A 21,019-nucleotide genomic window follows, 5' to 3' on the forward strand; every position below is an offset into this window, starting at 1 on the left:
ACACCATCCTGTCCTCGGGTAACTTCTTGGCCCTTCAGTCGGACCTTCGTTCCAAGCTAATGGAGGCATCCACAACCTTCTCTACCCCAGGCGGAGGGCCGCTCCAGAACAAGGGGGGACTCCTATGGAGGGAAGATCGAATTGTGGTGCCGGAGGAAGCCCGAACCCTGGTCTTGGGGCATTGCCATGACCACCCGATGGCGGGGCACTTTGGCCCAGAAAAGACCCTGGAACTTCTCCGACGCTCATTTTGGTGGCCAGACAGGGCTAAAGATTGTAAGGGCTATGTAAGGTCCTGTATCACCTGCCAGAAGAACAAGCCAGCAAGAAACAAAGTTTGGGGTCTGCTGCGACCCTTACCTATTCCTGAACGGCCTTGGCAAAAGATCTCATTAGATTTTATAGTCGAGCTTCCGCCATCCCTAGACCACACGGCAATCCTGGTGGTCGTGGACCGCTTGTCCAAGATGGCCCACTTCATCCCGTTGAAGAAAACCCCCTCGGCGGCCGAGACCGCGCGAGTCTTCATTCGTGAGGTAGTAAGGCTGCATGGGGTCCCCGAAGACATTGTCTCGGACCGGGGGGTCCAGTTCACGTCCAGATTTTGGAGAGCACTGTGCAAAGCCCTGGACATCAAATTGTCTCTCTCCTCTGCGTTCCACCCTCAAACTAACGGTCAAACCGAAAGGACCAATCAGACCCTAGAGCAATACTTAAGATGCTATACTTCATTTACTCAAGATGACTGGATGCCACTTCTACCTCTAGTGGAATTTGCGTACAACAACGCCCGCCACTCAGCGACGGGACAGTCCCCGTTCTTTGCCAACTATGGCTTTCACCCAGTCTTCCTCCCGGATTTGGTCTCGGAATGCCCAGTACCAGCAACGCAAGATGTGGTAACGTTTTTCTCCGCAAACAATAAGAAGCTTCAAGAGGCCATCAGTCGGGCCCAGGAAGACTACAGGAAAGCATTCAACAGGAAACGGAGAGGAGATCTGGTGTTGCGGCCTGGGGAGAAGGTTTGGCTAGCGACGTCCAATTTAAAGATGCTTTGCCCGTCAAAGAAATTGGGACCCAAATTTATAGGCCCATTCTGCATTAAACGGATGGTTAACGAAGTGGCCTACGAACTCGTCCTCCCTGACACGCTCAAGATCCACCCAGTCTTCCATGTGTCCCTGCTGAAGCCAGTGGTCCCAGATGCCTTCCCTGACCGGGAATCTGGACCCCCGGAAGCCATAACGGTCGAGGGTGAAGAAGAATTTGAGGTTGAAACTATCCTGAAGTGTCGAAGGAGGGGAGGCCAGACCCAATTCCTTATCAAATGGAAGGGCTATGGCCCTGAGGACAATTCTTGGGAACCAGCCCATAATGTCCATGCACCCAGACTTGTCCGGAGGTTTTTTCGCGATCACCCGTGGTGGAGAGATCGGGTGGGCATCTGGAGGCTGCCCGTAGGGGGGGGGCAATGTCAGGGATCTCCTCGATCCCTGCCGCGATGGTCCCGGCGCAGGCGCAGTGCACCGCCCTGTGCAGGGACACGGGCACTAGGTCCGGGCTGGCCGCGGCGTTCGAGTTCGCGCATGCGCAGTAGAAGCCACGGCCGCCCGCTGGGCACCAATGGCAGCGCAGGGCGGGATATTTAAATGGCCCTGAGCTGTCATTCAGTTCCTTCTGGTCTTCCCTGCATCCTGTGAACCTGTGAACCTGTACCTTTGTAAGTTTTGACCCGGATTGTACCTGACCTTGCTGCTTTCTCCTATTCTGACCCTTGCTTTGCCTGACCTCTCTCTTGAATGCCCCTGATTGGATTTGACCTGCTGTTGCTGACCTGGCGTGTGACCCGACCATTCTATGCCCGCTGCCTTGTACCTTGCCATCCTCTCTGTTACCGACCCGGCCCGTCTGACCTTGCTCATCCATCCATCCATCCCTTGCAGTGGGGTCTTCTGACCTCCTCACATCAGACTCTTCCCCGTGGGAGCCCTTGGCGCATACCACTACCACTGACGGACGCACCCAGTAGCCACGACCTGGTCTCGGGGGGCTTCAAGTCCATCCCCACCATCAGGGGCCCTGGTGAACAAGCACCCTGGGACTTAGATTCCGTGCGCTGGGGACGCCCATTCAGTGGAGTGCTAGTGGTACCGCCAGGCGGTCCCTTACAATCAATGCCAAAATTCCCAATTTCTGCCAGGGTATGTAAACTTTTGAGCACAACTGTACACAATGTCAGGGTTACCAGGATACTTCCCCAATCTATCAGACTACATTGTGGATCTTCCAGGATAGTTGAAGAAAACATTTGGCAATTCCATGGCTGGAATGGTGAACTTTCAGGTCAGAGACAACCTGGTACTGTGTTTTAGGCACATTGGTAGGTCCAGCAACTATACCTTCTTGTCCCATGCAGCCATAATGCTGATTTGCAATTGTCTGGAGTGGAACCGGGCAAAAAACACTGCTACCACAGTTGGACAGCTCCTAGACTGTAGCGTCTGGATCTGCAAGTGAAAAACTAGGAGTTTCTCTTGGGGAAAGAAAACTCTGGACTGAGCTGTATTCAGGATCAGACCCAGATATTCCAAGCTAGGAGTCGGTTCCAGTGACAACTACTGAAGGTTTTGAATGTTCCAACCAAACCTTTTCAGAGTCTAAACAGTTCCGACAAATTCTATGCAGACTCTCCTCTCAGTAAGTGATCTTCAAGGTATTTCACAATAGAATGCCTTGTAAGCATAACAAGGGTAACACTAGAACTAAGAGTTTTGCCCAGTGAAGACAAGACTTTTTATGCTATGGCAAAAACATACTTTTACCACCAATGATTTCTTTGATAAAGCTGTCAAAGGAAGTCCCACAAACATATTCTCTATCAAAAGGCATGTGGAGCAATTGATTTTTACACTGTTGTTTCACAGACCGGTATTTTAGCCAGACAGTCTTCCACACATATCAACAGACAGAAGACTCATTCATTAATCATTTAATAACCTATCATCAAAGAATCAGGCATGTGTTGCAATGCTCCATAACTGACTGGTCAATAAGGATGTCTTCAGATTTCCTAGACTTTTCCTTAGACCACACCTCAGGGTCTGGCTAATTGCCATTAAAGCGTACCCGGTGCCGATGACGTCAAGCTGCAAACCGGAAGTGCACGTGCCGCCATTTTGGATAAGGGAATCCTGCACTTTATCCTACAGTTACACAGTATAGTGAGTTTTTACCCTGCGGTGTCCCAGTTGGACAATTTTAAATGTGAGTGTATTGGATTATTTTAATAAAGTCAGTTTTATTTGGCAATACTTCACTATATGGAGCATTTTTTCATATGTCTGTGGAGCGTTCTGGAGATTTTAAGTGCTGACGGTGGTGAAGATCTTGGTACCATTATACCCTCCCGGGTTAAAGGGAAAAGAGTAGTTTGACCTGGTATTTTGGGTTAAACTTGAAGTTGAGCACAATAGTGTGTCAGAGGTGGATGAGCACTAAAGGGTGACACAGGAGCACCGTACATGTGTACACAGTAGCGGGATTACACAGACTCACCTGGAGTACAGTGAATTTAAAGGAAAAGTTCATCATTATTTTGAAATTATAATTGTTGGACACTTATTGATGGTATATTTGGTATACGATGCACAAGAGATATACCACACAAGCACATGTGAAGATACTGGAGTGTTAAAGGGACAGTTCACTATTTAGAACAGTTAATTTTATATTTATGTACACTATTCATTTTGCACTGTTATAGGCAGTTTTATGGGTATTCATATGTATGTGTTGATATATATTTGATGCAGCACACATTATTGTCACTTAGCACAATTTTGGTTTCACTATTCGTTTATACACGTTGGATATTAGTAGCACCATATTTGAGTTTATAGTACTGCGCTGCATTTTTTTTTTATTTATATTTTTGCAACTGCTTAAAAAGTGTAAGTTGTTGTTAGGCTTTGTAGAAAGAGAAGGTAGCCTCACCATTCCCATACTGCACAATCCTTCAGTGTGTGCATTTGCCCAGTCTGCACTCCTGTGCTATAAATCAAAAGAAAGTCCGGGTGGCCACACTAAAACACATATCCACTTTATTGTGTAGAAAGGCAGCTTAAAACATCACACTGTATGCCAGTGGGGGAAAAAAAGGTTCACCTGTTTTGCGCTAACCTCAGCGCTTACTCATAACCCACTAACTGGTGTTAGGCTTTAACTAGTCACTTATGGAAAGTCAATCTAAATCTACTAGCCCATCTAAGATTACCCTCTCCAGATAATGTTGCTTTCCAAGGGTGTCTCTGTGGCTCCTCCACAAACAGAGTTGCCATCTTAAGACAAAAAGTGTATTACTGCCCAGATCACCAGGTGAAAATACGGAAAAAAGACAGAAAACGAATGCAGCCACCATATCCATGGAGGGAACTGTTAGATTGAGCTGGGCTGATAAACCACAAAATATAGCATTTTTGGTTTTGAGTTGAGATAGCACTTGTGATGCCTAGAAGACATATGTTAAATGTTTACCACAATTTGAAGATGAAAACTCTTCCTTTGTTGAGATGTAATGTAAAGTCTTTAAAGGCACTGTACATTTTAAAGTTCAACAACAGAATCAACCCACCTCCCACAAGTATGGTATTTCTTACAACTGCCACCACATTCGCACCTTTAATTTTGTTGCTTTATAAGTACTCTCCCAAACCCCTTGCAATTCCAGGGCCCCAGAAGGATGTTCTGTGGCACTGTGCACATCACTTCCAGAAAATACATGTCCCATAAATCTTTGGGACTCAGTGTACCGGTAGTTTCTGGGTGGTTAGGGCTGGTTGTGTGGGAAATGAAAGGGAAGTACTGTGATCATGTGATCACCACTATAACAGATAGCTGCCTAACGCTGTCATTCAGTCCCACCCAGTATCAGCGTTGTTAACATACTGCAATGCATAATGCAAATACAGTCTTCCAAAGAACACCCACTGCTCCTCCCAAAATGCTTTGGAATCCCCTGAGTGATCTCTTTCAAACTGGAGTGCTATAGAGCAGTTAGGCTAGCATGATGCGTGGGCATATTGGAACGACACAGTAAGGATTTTTTGTGAGTGTCAGTAAGTATACTAGTGAGTACTTTGTTGATAAAAAATGCTATTTGACTTCTGTAAAGTGTACAAATTGCTTCTTCCAAGATTTGGCAATAGATTATTTAGGTGCCAGCAACACATAGGTAACCATCTAAAATTGGAATTTGGAGCACAAGCCAATAGCTTCTTGGGAAAGAGCAAGGGAGTAAGATGTAGAGTTGAATACTTTTGTTCAGACTCTGTTTAACATTTGGGCATGTCCACCAGATATGCATAACACCTCTAATGCTGTTGCAGTTACTAAAGCAGAGTAGTTAATGTGAGGGGAGGAAGTATGCTACTCTGGTTGGCACCATGTACCATTGGAGCACATTAGTGGCCACTCAATGGAAGTTATATTTATAGAGAGCAGGTCACAACCATGGACCAAATTTGTTGCCAATCTTCCTTAGATTTGAGGGCTCGCCCTCCAACTTGGAAACATTAGAATGACATATATTTTTGGCCAGGTGATTAAGTTAGGAATAAATTATGATAATTTGCTTGGTGCAGGTATTTCTTAAAGGAACTACCACCAGAAAACTGTCACTGAGCCATTCTGAATTCCCCTGATTGTTTTTAGTCCAAAAGGATAGTGAATCTTTGCGGGTTTGGAATGTAGGAAGGTATTTTGCTGGTTGCAGTGTCTAGTATGAGTGAATAGGTATGCAGGATCTTGCCTATTTGAAGTTAACAGTCTATGTGCGGGTGTTTAAAGCTGTCTATTTGACTTCATAATAAGGCAAGAGATTTTAGAAAACTTCTTGAACTAGGTAAGTAAATTGCGTAGGGTGACAAGCAGTTGAGTCAGGGTCCTCCCAAGTTACTTTTTAAAAAATGTGGTCTTCCTAGAAAGTTCATTGACAAGCTATTTTTAATTATAGGACCATTGCAGATGTTCAGAACATGCCTGTCTGAGCACCTGGTAATACACATGCCATAAGATTGAAGCCAAGCAAATGTACTAATATAACCCATAACTAATATTTAGACTACTAATGTTTTAAGATGTTATTTTTCATATCTTGTGTGATCCATCACAGCTTGCCTATACTCATGTGGCATATCAGCTGAAAAATGGCAATAACATCTGAAAAAAGCACTGCAATATCCACATTACAACACATTTAAAAAACAAAGTTTCATAAACTATAAGGTTACATAATTGAGAATCACTGTTTCAATTTATGCAGCATAAGGCAGGTTCCTAGTTTTATAATGTACATACCCGCTGTTTTTCTGGGTCAACAAAGCGAATTCCAAAGTAGTCCTTCTCTAACAGGTTGTAGTGGTTGTAGATATAGTCAATAAGAAATTGGCCTTTGGTCTCTTTCTGGAAAAGAAAATGTATTTATAATTTACAAGAACACATTCTGAGGTTTATTATGTTGGAAATGTAATGCACAGAATAAATTACTATAAAAAGCCTTATAGGAAGAACATGAGATATAGAATGCAGCTTCTTAGACACCTCCATCAATATATGTGAATCAGATTAGGTAAGAAAAGATTGCTGCAGTTTATGTTGAATAAATTGGATAAGGGTTGATTCAAACAAGCATAACACATGCACTATTTTTAATACTATGAGTTATATACTAGGTTTTACCTTAAATGTTTTATTTTCAATACACTAAACATACACTTAAAGGCATAGCTCAAAAATGTTTTTTAACATGTTTTTTAATTATGCTGAAACTCAAGAGCTAAGCACCTATTTCTAGCCATGCTCTTAGATCCTATCAATTCTAGGGGAATATTTCTCGGTTTCAATATTTCTTTTAAGTATGAAATGTTTTAGGTTTGTGCACTGCATAAACAAATACTTAGCTATTGTGCCATTATTGGAGCAGAATATATATTATGCAACAGTTCCATGTTAGGTAGGTAATATTTGAAAGGCATTACAATGTTTTCTTATTATCTCTATGCTTGAGTGTGTTATCTAAAGCAACCTACAAACAGAAAGTTCCCAAGTGTTGTCATGGATTGACTGCTCGGCTGAATGTGAGAAGAACTGTGTGTTTGTACCTCAAGTAACTTTCTGAACAAGCCATGAGCGGGCTTTATACAAGAAGAGAGAAATGTAGAAAGAGGTTACAAGTGAATGGAGTGAGTCCCACCCAAGCACCACCATGCCACATGTCATGCTCCTGTGTGTAAGGGAGGGTATCAGATAGTCAGATAGGCCGCTAATAAAGCCCTCATGATGGTGTGTTATCCACTGAGTCTAAATCTTTTTAAATGTGTTCACTTTATCATGGAGGATAACTGCCAACCTCTCACTTACTAGGAAATAAGGAAATAAGCCATTTTTGTACAACTTGGGTAACCATTTGAGTACTAGACCACCAGTCTTTGGCTGGTGGCCATAAAAATAAAGGTTAAAACCTGAATTGGTTTTCGGTGCTACGAAAATGTTGAAGATTGAGGTGGTCTTTATACAGGTTTTTTGGTTTGGTTCCTGCAGAAGTCAGTATACAGTATATTATTTGGTAGACTGCAATTGGATTCCTTTTCTGTGTATTTCCGTACCTCCATGTCTATTGACCTAGCTAGGTACTAAAGCTTATAAATAAGCGCAAGACATATTTGTCAATCAATATGATTAGCTTACACTAACTGACTAATCATAAAGGACAGTTCTTTATTTCCATTTAAATGCAAAAACAAATATTGATCAATTATTGAATTGAACCATCCAAGTTTTTCTAAATGCATTTGAAGACATATTGTAATTTGTTGAAATAACAATACCACTGTAACTAAGGAAAAACATTGCATCAAATGCCAAGTACTACAGATCTAACATGTACCAACTGACACAGCTCTCACTGAATTTCCAGCATGATATTCATTTAAAACCACAAAAGAAAAGTGTTGCAGTACTCAAAGAAGTACAATGACAATTTGAATGTACTCAAAGGAGTCATTCTTTAGTTTCATACGTGAAATACGGATCAGCTTATAAGGGATCACAGTAATAGCTACTTTATCTTCTTTGACAACTGCCTTCATGTTGGAGAAACACTGCCTCCCCCCCCATTCAGTTCTATATCTCAGGGAACGCAGGAAGTATGTGCTGTACAGGCAGAGATTATAGCTAAACACTGCTAATAGTCTTTACAGCATCTTACAACTAATAGCTGACCATGTCTAGGAAACAGAATTTGTACTGTGCTAAAGTCAGAAAGTTTGCACCAAATGAAGTGGGTTTTATCTCATGAGTTTAAGGATCCATGCACACTGGCTTAATAAATGCTGCTCCTAGAGGAGTTTGGTGTTTTGCCTGTAGAAGCAACTAGTGTTATCCTATAGGTCCATGCACATTGGGCAGTCTAGAGGTGCTTCTTAAGCTCAGTGTTTAGAGGCAGAAAAAAACCTTCTGTTTTATATTCTGGAAGAAAAAAACTCCAAATGCTCCAAAACACTGCTAAACACTCCTAAATGCAATACAAAAAAATGCTCAAAAAAGCATTTTTTTCTGCCAAGAGCACTGGCCTTTTTTTTAAGTCAGTGTGCATGGAGCCTTAAGCTTTTCATTATGCCCCTGGCCAGAATACAGCATCATATTATTCTATGTTACTTGGAAAAGATTCAACAGATTCCAGACCACTCTAAAATCATAGATCTGTCATTAGAATTTTTTTTTCAGTTCTGTTGTCTATGGGACTAAGTACGTGTAGTAATTTGTCCCAGGTTTCTAACCAACTCAGAGCTGGTCTTAGGCTACATGTACACTTGAACTGCCATAGACATTAACTCTACTTGCAGCAGAAAAACACATGTAAATGCGGTACCACATGTAGCCGCATTTACCGCTTGAACGTTTATTAATTTCATTGGCCAGAATACTTGCCATTGAAATAAAGAAATGCCCAACCACTAAACGTGGCTAATGGTAACGAGTAAGCACTAAAGGAGTGTGAAACGCGTTTACTGGTGTTCCTAGAGCCATGTATTGCTGTATTTTTATCCTTATGGAATGAACAATAAAGAAGTCTGCTGTTTATACATTGGAGTGCCGCCACTTTGTTTTCTCGTGTCTATTGCTTAGGCTCGTTTACCAGCGGTTACAAACGTTTACACACGGTTTTGCTGCATTTGGAGTTTTTGGCCAAAACGTTCCTCTCCTGAACGTGATTCTTCTGCGTTCATAAAAGAGACATTTAACTGCCCCTAAACTCTGCTGCTGCTAAACTCTGGTAAAAGCCCATGTGTGCATGGACACAGGCTTTTATTGAGTTGAGTTCAGGGGCACTGACAGAAAAAATGCCAAAACCTCTCAAACTCACGTTTAGGAGAAAGAAGTGTACCTGAGTCCTTAATTACTGTATCCTAACCTGCAAACTAGCGGTAATTTTTAAAGAGTCTGTCACAGCCACAGCAACAGGTTCTTAAAGTGGCAGTAGTAAGAACTAACTGAATTTGTCGCACATGTCGGTACTGTTATCAAAACTGCCACAAATGCTTGCTTGAATTCAGTGCAGGTGGTTTGCAGGTAGTTTTAAAGGAAACTACCACCAGAAAATGGGGCAGCACAGTGGCTAAATGGTTAGCACTTAAGCCAGGCAGCACTAGTGTCATCAGTTCAAATCCAAACCACAGTACCACCTGCCTGGAGTTTGTATATTCTCCTTGTGTCTATGTGGGCTTCCTCCCACACTCAAAAGACATGTTGGTAGGTTAAGCGGCTCCTATCTAAATTGGTCCTAGTATGTGTATGTATGAATGTGAGCTAGGAACCTTAGATTGTAAGCTCCTTGAGGGTTAAGGACTGATAAAAATCTAATATACAGTCAGGTCCATAAATATTGGGACATCAACACAATTCTAACATTTTTGGCTCTATACACCACCACAATGGATTTGAAATGAAACGAACAAGATGTGCTTTAACTGCAGATTGTCAGCTTTAATTTGAGGGTATTTACATTCAAATCAGGTGAACGGTGTAGGAATTACAACAGTTTGCATATGTGCCTCCCACTTGTTAAGGGACCAAAAGTATTGGGACAGAATAAAAATCATAAATCAAACTTTCACTTTTTAATACTTGGTTGCAAATCCTTTGCAGTCAATTACAGCCTGAAGTCTGGACCGCATAGACATCACCAGACGCTGGGTTTCATCCCTGGTGATGCTCTGCCAGGCCTCTACTGCAACAGTCTTCAGTTCCTGCTTGTTCTTGGGGCATTTTCCCTTCAGTTTAGTCTTCAGCAAGTGAAATGCATGCTCAATCGGATTCAGGTCAGGTGATTGACTTGGCCATTACATAACATTCCACTTCTTTCCCTTAAAAAACTCTTTGGTTGCTTTTGCAGTATGCTTTGGGTCATTGTCCATCTGCACTGTGAATGCGTCCAATGAGTTCTGAAGCATTTGGCTGAATATGAGCAGATAATATTGCCCGAAACACTTCAGAATTCATCCTTTTTGTCAGCAGTCACATCATCAATAAATACAAGAGAACCAGTTCCATTGGCAGCCATACATGCCCACGCCATGACACTACTACCACCATGCTTCACTGATGAGGTGGTATGCTTAGGATCATGAGCAGTTCCTTTCCTTCTCCATACTCTTCTCTTGCCATCACTCTGGTACAAGTTGATCTTGGTCTCATCTGTCCATAAGATGTTGTTCCAGAACTGTGAAGGCTTTTTTAGATGTCGTTTGGCAAACTCTAATCTGGCCTTCCTGTTTTTGAGGCTCACCAATGGTTTACATCTTGTGGTGAACCCTCTGTATTCACTCTGGTGAAGTCTTCTCTTGATTGTTGACTTTGACACACATACACATACCTCCTGGAGAGTGTTATTGATCTGGCCAACTGTTGTGAAGGGTGTTTTCTTCATCAGAAAGAATTCTTCGGTCATCCACCACAGTTGTTTTCCGTGGTCTTCCGGGTCTTTTGGTGTTGCTGAGCTCACCGGTGCGTTCCTTCTTTTTGAGAATGTTCCAAACAGTTGTTTTGGCCACGCCTAATGTTTTTGCTATCTCTCTGATGGGTTTGTTTTGTTTTTTCAGCCTAATGATGGCTTGCTTCACTGATAATGACAGCTCTTTGGATCTCATCTTGAGAGTTGACAGCAACAGATTCCAAATGCAAATAACACACTTGAAATGAACTCTGGACCTTTTATCTGCTCATTGTAATTGGGTAATGAGGGAATAACACACACCTGGCCATGGAACAGCTGATAAGCCAATTGTCCCATTATTTTTGGTCCCTTAACAAGTGGGAGGCACATATGCAAACTGTTGTAATTCCTACACCATTCACCTGATTTGGATGTAAATACCCTCAAATTAAAGCTGACAGTCTGCAGTTAAAGCACATCTTGTTCGTTTCATTTTAAATCCATTGTGGTGGTGTATAGAGCCAAAAATTTTAGAATTGTGTCGATGTCCCAATTTTTATGGACCTGACTGTATATATATATATATATATATATATATATATATATATATATATATATATATATGTGTGTGTGTGTGTGTGTGTGTAAAGCAGTGCTATATAAGTACCTAAAATAAATAAATGTTTTATTGAGATGCCCAGAATGTCTATATTCTACTACCTAGATCACAACTTTAAACTATAACTAAAGGCAAAACTTTTTAATTCATTTTGGACAGAGTGGAGAGGTATCAGAACATCTATTAGGTTTCTATTACTGTCTGTGCTCCCAATAGGGAGATTCCCCTCTCCATTTGTCCTGATTACCATTATCATTGAAAGTGAAAGTAAAAGAAACACCCAAATTTTGAGTTGTCCCCAGAAAGGTAATAAAGGGGAAATGTTCCAATGGGGACACTAGCTCTGGTGACCCAATGAATTACCTTAATATGTAGGGATTTCCTCTCACTTCCTCATTGGCTATGGGAAAGGAAACAAAGAAGAAACTTCCCAATGGGACACAGGTAGCAAAAAAAAGTCTGACAGGGGTTATAACCCTCCTTTGATCTATCCAAAATGAAAAAAAAAAAAACATTTTGCCTATAGATCTACTTTAATTTGCCAGAAGCCACGTAAACCATAGTGGAGTTATTCTTAATAGTGTTAAGCTGGCCATACATTATACAATTTTCTTATTCAATTTCCTTTAGATCTACCATCAACTATGTAAAACACGGGCCTGCCTGATTGTATACAAATTGAAAGTGATTAGGTTTGACCTCAAATTATATGAGTTTGGTAAAACTAAAGGAAAATTGGACAAGAAAATTGTATACTGTATGACCAGCCTTAGACACATTTTATATTTGACAAAGGACAGGAAATATGTACTCATAAATTAGCATACAGGTGCATTCACAAGTAAAAGTGGAGGAAAACACATGGATTTACCAGGCATAACCTCACCAGAGAAAATAGGGAATGCAGATCAGCAGAAGAGTCCACCTCATCTGCTGACTGATTAATGGCTCGAGTATAATGTACAGCTGAAGTCATCTCACAAATCCCTTAAGCATAGAGCAGGCATATGGTGAGTGAATTAAAAGGATTTTGCCGTTTGTTTTGTGCTTTGGTATTTACAGGATTTCTTAGGCAATTAAAAAGCTACGATTCCCAAATAAACACCGACTTGTACTGGGTGATGAAATGTGGTATAAAAGTTCTAATCCCTTTGATAGCATGCTTGGCATAGAGGAAGCGATGTGAGTGAAATGTGTGCTCATCTATAATTTCCCTTCTGCAGTGTGTAACATCTACTACCAAACCCAGAAAACACACATTTCTTAAAGGTCCAATAAACATACTGGTGAAACTCAAAAAATTAGAATATCGTGCAAAAGTTCATTTATTTCAGTAATGCAACTTAAAAGGTGAAACTAATATATGAGATAGACTCATTACATGCAAAGCAAGATAGTTCAAGCCGTGATTTGTCATAACTGTGATGATTATGGCTTACAGCTCATGAAAACCCCAAATTCACAATCTCAGAAAATTAGAATATTACATGCAATCAATAAAACAAGGATTGTACATAGAACAATATCGGACCTCTGAAAAGTATAAGCATGCATATGTACTCAGTACTTGGTTTGGGCCCCTTTTGCAGCAATTACTGCCTCAATGCGGCGTATGCATGGAAGCTATCAGCCTGTGGCACTGCTGAGATGTTATGGAAGACCAGGATGCTTCAATAGAGGCCTTCAGCTCTTCTGCATTGTTCGGTCTCATGTCTCTCATCTTTCTCTTGGCAATGCCCCACAGATTCTCTATGGGGTTCAGGTCAGGCGAGTTTGCTGGCCAATCAAGCACAGTAATCCCACGGTCATTGAACCAGGTTTTGGTGCTTTTAGCAGTGTGGGCAGGTGCCAAGTCCTGCTGGAAAATTAAGTCAGCATCCCCATAAAGCTCGTCTGCGGAAGGAAGCATGAAGTGCTCCAACATCTCCTGGTTGATGGCTGCGTTGACCCTGGACTTAATGAAGCACAGTGGACCAACACCAGCAGATGACATGGCTCCCCAAATCAACACAGACTGTGGAAACTTCACACTGGACTTCAAGCATCTTGCAGTGTGTACCTCTCCATTCTTCCTCCGTACTCTGGGTCCTTGGTTTCCAAATGAGATGCAAAAGTTGCGCTCATCAGAAAAGAGGACTTTGGACAACTGAGCAACAAACCAGGTCTGTTTTTCTTTAGCCCAGGTAAGACGCTTCTGACGTTTGTTGTTCAGGAGCAGCTTTACAAGAGGAATGCGACATTTGAAGCCCAAGATCTGTCTGTGTGTGGTGGCTTTTGATGCACTGACTCCAGCCTCAGTCCACTCCTTGTGAAAGTCCCCAGCACTTTTGAATGGCCTTTTCCTGACAATCCTCTCCAGGCTGCGGTCATCCCTGCTGCTTGTGCACCTTTTTCTTCCACACTTTTCCCTTCCAAATAACTTTCTATTTTTGTGCTTTGATACAGCACTTTGGGAACATCCATCTTCTTTTGCAATTACCTATTGAAGCTTTCCCTCCTTATGGAGGGTGTCAGTGATGGTTTTCTGCACAACTGTCAGGTCAGCAGTCTTTCCCATGTTTGTGATTCCTACTGAACCAGACTGAGAGACCATTTAAAGGCTCAGGATGCCTTTGCAGGTGTTATGGCTTAATTAGCTGATTAGAGTGGGACACTTTGAGCCTAGAATATTGCACCTTTTCACAATATTCTAATTTTCTGAGATTGTGGATTTGGAGTTTTCATGAGCTGCCTGTAAGCCATAATCATCACAATTATGACAAATCATGGCTTGAACTATCTTGCTTTGCATGTAATGAGTCTATCTCATATATTATAAAAATAATCCCCCTGCGCTCCAGTGGTAGGAACAAACACAACCCCAAATATATGCAAGCTGCTACCACCTATTCCCAATACCACAGGATGTATGACATAAAAAAAACAATATTGGTGAAGCGCTTCACATAAAAACTAAATAAGTAGGTGCAATGATATAAAAATACATATAAAGTGACCACACTGTATTGAAAGGTATAGATAACTAGTGCTAAATAATCCCCCCCCCCCAAAAAAAAATATATAAGTGCCAAGTGCTGAAAGTGCAAAACAGGTCATGCGTTTGCTGACTAGATCGTGCCAAAATACAATATAAGCACAGTAAACAAAATACAAAATAACATTGCACACTCTAACTGAAAGTGACAGGTGCTCAGTATGAGTATGAATATTGGTTAAAAGTAAAATCCACAATAAAGTGCAATAACAAAATGCTTGATATTTCATGTGCAAACAAACACCCCGATGTCAGTGCTTCAATTCTTCACTCCAAACATGATGCGTGTTAGCATGCCACACGTGTATATCGTAATCCAAAAATGGCTAAAGTGCCTCCTCACCTTAACCATGCGACCCCTAAGGGCCACAATGCTTTAGGTAATATAGCTCCACCAGACGGGGATCTCTGTTACAATGCTCTTGTAGTACCACTCGATCTCCTCTGCCAGGTCACTTATGCCCTCAGATGGTTATACTCCCGGGATAATCACAAGGCCATAGAGAGGTAGACAAAGAGAGCCTCCATAGTGAAATGGCGTTTATTCCATATAGCAGATGAAAACAAGCCAAAAGAGAACACTCACAGGATAGCAGATCTCATCCAGCAGGTCTCCCATGTGCTGTGGGTGTACTGCAAGGTATTGGGTGTTCTAAGATGGCGTCTGCCGAAAGTGCGTAACCGGAAGTACGTCACCGCGCTCTACGCGTTACTCCACGATATCACGTGGTTTTATCAGGATCCTGATGAAGCCACGTGATGCGTAACCAGAAGTACGTCACCGCGCTCTATGCGTTACTCCATGATATCACGTGGCTTCATCAGGATCCTGATGAAGCCACGTGATATTGTGGGGTAACGCGTAGAGCGCAGTGACGTACCTCCGGTTATGCACTTTCGGCAGACGCCATCTTAGAACACCCAATACCTTGCAGTACACCCACAGCACATGGGAGACCTGCTGGATGAGATCTGCTATACTGTGAGTGTTCTCTTTTGGCTTGTTTTCATCTGCAATATGGAATAAACGCCATTTAACTATGGAGGCTCTCTTTGTCTACCTCTCTATGGCCTTGTGATTATCCCAGGGGTATTACAATCTGAGGGCATAAGTGACCTGGCATAAGTGATCGAGTGGTACTACAGGAGCATTATAACAGAGATCCCCAGTCTGGTGGAGCTATATTACCTAAAGCATTGTGGCCCTTAGGGGTCGCATGGTTAAAGTGAGGAGGCACTTTAGCCACTTTTGGATTACGATATACACGAGTGGCATGCTAACACGCATCATGTTTGAAGTGAAGAATTGAAGCACTGACATCGCGGTGTTTGTTTGCACAAGAAATGTCAAGCACTTTGTTATTGCACTTTATTGTGGATTTTACTTTTAACCAATATTCATACTCATACTGAGCACCTGTCACTTTCAGTTAGAGTGTGCAATGTCATCGTGTATTATTTCACTGTGCATATATTGTACTTTGGCACGATCTAGTCAGCAAATGCATGACCTGTTTTGCACTTTGTGGATTTTACTTTTAACCAATATTCATACTCACACTGAGCACTTTTCACTTTCAGTTAGAGTGTGCAATGTTATTGTATTTTGTTTACTGTGCTTATATTATATTTTAGCACGATCTAGTCAGCAAATGCATGACCTGTTTTGCACTTTCAGCACTTGGCACTTATATATTTTTTTTGGGGGGGGGATTATTTAGCACTAGTTATCTATACCTTTCAATACAATGTGGTCACTTTATATGTATTTTTATATCATTGCACCTACTTATTTAGTTTTTATGTGAAGCGCTTCACCAATATTGGTTTTTTTATGTCATGTATTAGTTTCACCTTTTAAGTTGTCTTACTGAAATAAATGAACTTTTGCACGATATTCTAATTTTTCGAGTTTTACCTGTATTTTAGAATCTGGCCTTTATACTGATAACATTTTCATAAATACCATTTATGCAAATTTTTCAGCAGTTCACCAGAAGAAAAGATAAAGATAAAGTTCTGTCTTAAAAAACAAAGTGGTTGATTTACTGGGAGAGCCAATCAGCTTCTATGTTCAGCTTGTTCAAAAACCTGGTAGCTGATTGGCTACCACACACAGCTGCACCAGATTATGCACTCTTCAGTTTTAGTAAATCAGTCCCATGACAGTTTTAGTAAATCAATCTCATGACATTACTTAAGACATCTTCTTTCATTCAAATTTCTCAGCATATAGCTTCGAATAAGCCTTCTGTAAACTATTGTAGAACTAACCCCTTAGGGGCCGCTGAGTTAGTTTTGGGTCCCACTATGCTCTGCACAGCCAGGCAACACTTTGCACACATGGAGTTAGTAAACAGTCCTTGAGCTGATTTTTAGTTGTTTTTATTAAGGGGTTAACAACTTGGATGGGATCTAGGGGTATATGGGATTCCCAAGGAACTGTAAAACTTGAGGATAAACTTCTTAGCAAAAAAAATGGTAAAAGTTGTGGATCCAAAAAAAATAGCACTGAAGTCCCCTTTATGTACCTCCTCTTCACCCAGCTGCCCTAAGGGTATCCCTGGGCAAGGGGTCTCAAGAGCTAACAATGAAGTAGTCCCGGATGAGAACTAGTTGGGTCTTGAACCTGACCTCCCTCTACCCTTATTTGGCTCAGGGGGTGTAGGAGTACTCACACTATCCTGTCCTGTTAGCGTGGTGGGTTGGTGGCTGCTTTGAAGCCTTACGCTGGGCTGACTCCTTCCCTGCTGCACAGGTTGTCCTCCCCAGGGGACATTGGGACAGGGGAGATACTCTCTTCCAGCGACCTGCCTGCAGGTAGGCTCTCCTCCTCAGGGCCCCGTCCCAGGCTCCACACTCCAGCCTTCCTCCCAATCCATCTTCCATCTAACACTGCACACTGCTCCTCAGGCTCTGTCATATTTAAGGGTTGTCCTAGGTCACCATGCCCACCATGGGATTGGCCAAAGTCCCTCAAACATGCAGATCTGGGCCTCCTCCACTCCTGTTCCAGAAAGTTCTCTAAGTTTCTGGAAAGGTGGGAGGGCTCCAGAAGCCCTGACCTATAGAACCTCACAGCCTGTACTGAGGTGAACTCCTGCCTTACTCACAAGGCAGCTACTCAGCCTCTATCTAACAAATATCCTATCTAGCTACCCTGGAGGGTGTGACACTATCAATAAACCTAAAGGGTATGTAAACCCCAACAATTAACTTATTATTTGGTCCAATTTGTTCTATTAAATATTAATTGAAAGTGCTTTTATATCCGTTTGATAAAGGCCAAGATTTTCTGTTATTCCTACCAGAAAACCAGTGAGCTCCTAACTTCCTATAGTGAGCTAACAATGTTGCACTAAAATCTTAAAAATTATCAACCATGCCTAGTTACCATCTGTGGACAAAAGAACATCCCCCCCCCATAATTATGGAGATGAGAAGAAGGGAATGTGTTCTGTAGTTACAATACACTTCCTGTCCCTGGGTGATAAAACTGCTCCCCTATAGATACAGTACAATGAGTGTGTTGTCACCCTAGGACAGGAAATTTGTTATTGGCAAGATTACAAGGTGAAAATAAAGAAAAAGGCCTAAAAAACAAAAGCAATCAATACATCTTAGAACTGGTAATCTGAAAATTATGCAATTCTTTTTCTTGGATTTCCATTTTTAGATTTAAATACACGTAAAAGCAACAGTGGACAAAGGATTGTTAAATTCAAATGCCAGGAAAGTTTAAAAGGCTGGAAATAGTGGTTTCCATTGATAGCAATAGAAAAGTTGTATTTTATGAAACACTGGCTATCTAGCTTAGAATTTACTCCAGTAATTTAAAGTAGATGTTAGACAAATGCTAGAAACAAATTAAACTACCAGGCTAAGACCAAAATAACATCATATTTATCTTCTAACTCTAAGAGTTCTCCACTGTAAAGTACAAAGAGAGTATCAAGTGCTTATAGAGATAACGGAATAGTTTACAGTTACACCATATCATTTCATGCTCCCAATCAGCCATTTATATACCCTGCTATAACCAACAATCAGGACCTGAGCCCTCCTTATATACTGCTACAGAACATCTGGTATCTGGCAATATGAAGGAAGATACTGAGAAAAGACTTAGTACCATGTCATATTAGCATTTCTGCCACATCCACTAACCTTCTTCTATGTTGTCCCTTCCTCGAAAGCCAAACCAACAAGATGTCAACCCATTACTGCTCTTTGATCAAGATTTTACAGCATATTGGCCAGCAAGGGAGCAATTTAGATTAGATGCAGAGGCAGCTGCATCTCAAGGTACAACCAGCAACAGAATCACAAGTATGGTCTTAGAAAAGCAAGCAGCACACAAAAGTATCAGACCCACTTGCAGGGAGATCACTTAGCTGCCCCGAGCAATTTGACTCTATTCCACCTCGGTTTTCTTCCACTCTGACTGTTAGCTGCCTTCCTACTCAAGATCTAGCGACCTGATATATAAAGAAAGACATAACTGAGGTCTTGCATGTTTTTATTCTTAGCAATTATTCTCAAAAACTCTGTTGCACAAAAACGACTTTCCATCAGTAGTTTTAAGGTGACAGAGTTTTATGTAAGTCTTGTTGCCAGCTTTTATGTTTTTTTTCCTTGGAGATTCATTTAAATAAAATAACGCTGTTGCTCTATTGGAGCATTTCTTTCTTTTATTACCATATCATTGGGTGGATTATCTTGAACGTATTGAGGGTATTGAGCATTTAATTCACTGAAAGATTTAATGCATATGGACCTATATAAATGCAGTGAGGTCCTACATTTTAGTGAGTGCATTTGGATTACCTGGTGACGGTGGTGATCTTTTATGATTAAAGCACACACTGTATATTATTATATGCTCATTTTAGCTCTTTTAAAACTTGAGGTAGGGTATCCTGCTGAGCGGTGGCACCTCAAATATAATGAAGCTGGATTGCTATATACACTATATTGCCAAAAGTATTGGGATGCCTGCCATTACGCGCACAAGAACTTTAATGGCATCCCAGTCTAACTCTAGGTTCACACCTAAGCGTTTTCTGCAGTGTTTTGCAGAAACACAGTACAGTCCATTTACCATGATTTCCTATGGGACAGGTTCACATTTCCGCATCTTCACCCAGTGCTTTTTTTTGGAAAGGGTCAGGGACTTTTTTGAACGCAAAACGTTGCGTTTTTTTACTCTATAGGCTTCAATAGGAACGCCTCAAAAAAGCATGTATTGCATTTTCTATGCGTTTTTGCTGCATTATTTATGCATTTTGCATTTAAAATCTGCCTAGCAACAAGAAAAATGTTAAAAACGCATAACAAATCAAAAACGCGGCAAAAATGCAAGTGCAAAAACACACGGCAGAAATGCCTCAAATGCAACCTGCATAGGCGTGTACCTAGACTTAGTCAGTAGGGTCCAATATTGAGTTAGCCCACCTTTTGCAGCTATAACAGCTTCAGCTCTTCTGGGAAGGCTGTCCACAAGGTTTAGGAGTGTGTCTATGGTAATGTGTGACCATTCTTCCAGAAGTGCATTTGTGAGGTCAGGCACTGATGTAGGACAAGACGATCTGGCTTGCAGTCTCTGCTCTAATTCATCCCAAAGGTGTTCTTTCTGGTTGAGGTCAGGACTCTGTGCAGGTCAGTCAAGTTCCTCCACTCCAAACTCACTCAACCATGTCTTTATAGACCTTGCTTTGTGTACTGGTGCTCTGTCATGCTGCAACAAGAAGGGGTCATCCCCAAACTGTTCCCACAAAGTTGGGAGCATGAAATTGTCCAAAATGTCTTGGTATACTGACGCCTTAAAAGTTCCCTTCACTGGAACTAAGGGGCCAAGCCCAACCCCTGAAAAACAACCCCACACCATAATCCCCCTCCACCAAATTTTACACTTGGCACAATGTTGTCAGGCAAGTACGGTTCTCCTGGTAACCCCCAAAACCAGACACGTCCATCGGATTGCCAGACAGAGAAGCGGGATTCATCACTGCAGAGAACACTTCTCCAATGCTTTATAGTCTGGTGGTGGCGTGCTTTACACCACTGCATTGGATACTTTGCATTGCACTTGGTGATGTAAGGCTTGAATGCAGCTGCTCGGCCATGGAACCCCATTCCATGAAGCTCTATATGCACTGTTGTTGTGCTAATCTGAAGGCCACACAAAGTTTGGAGGTCTTTAGCTATTCACTCTGCAGACAGTTGGTGACTTCTGTGCACTGTGCACTTCGGCATGCGCTGACCCCACTCTGTCATTTTACGTGTTGTTCCCAGTTTCTTCCAGGATTATATACAGGGGTTAGACATAAAAATGGAAACACTCCTAATTTGCAGATGTGAAAGTGTTGACATGTTT

General features: G+C 41.7%; 1 protein-coding gene across 2 annotated transcripts in view; it reads right to left on the reverse strand.

Annotated features, from left to right (window-relative positions):
• Positions 1 to 21,019, reverse strand: part of FRMD3 (FERM domain containing 3) — a 347,328-nt gene that overhangs the window by 178,831 nt on the left and 147,478 nt on the right. Inside the window, exon 2 of one of the 2 annotated variants that reach the window (XM_089679010.1) lies at positions 6,355 to 6,459. In XM_089679010.1, the coding sequence (XP_089535136.1) occupies positions 6,355 to 6,459 (105 nt within the window). The remainder of the gene's footprint in view (positions 1 to 6,354; positions 6,460 to 21,019) is intronic. The other variant, XM_089679011.1, reaches the window with a different exon arrangement.

This window comes from Staurois parvus, unplaced genomic scaffold (genome assembly GCF_062004578.1).
Source record: "Staurois parvus isolate SC_StPar_1 unplaced genomic scaffold, SC_StPar_1.0 ptg000215l, whole genome shotgun sequence".
In the NCBI taxonomy this organism is placed as follows: domain Eukaryota; kingdom Metazoa; phylum Chordata; class Amphibia; order Anura; family Ranidae; genus Staurois; species Staurois parvus.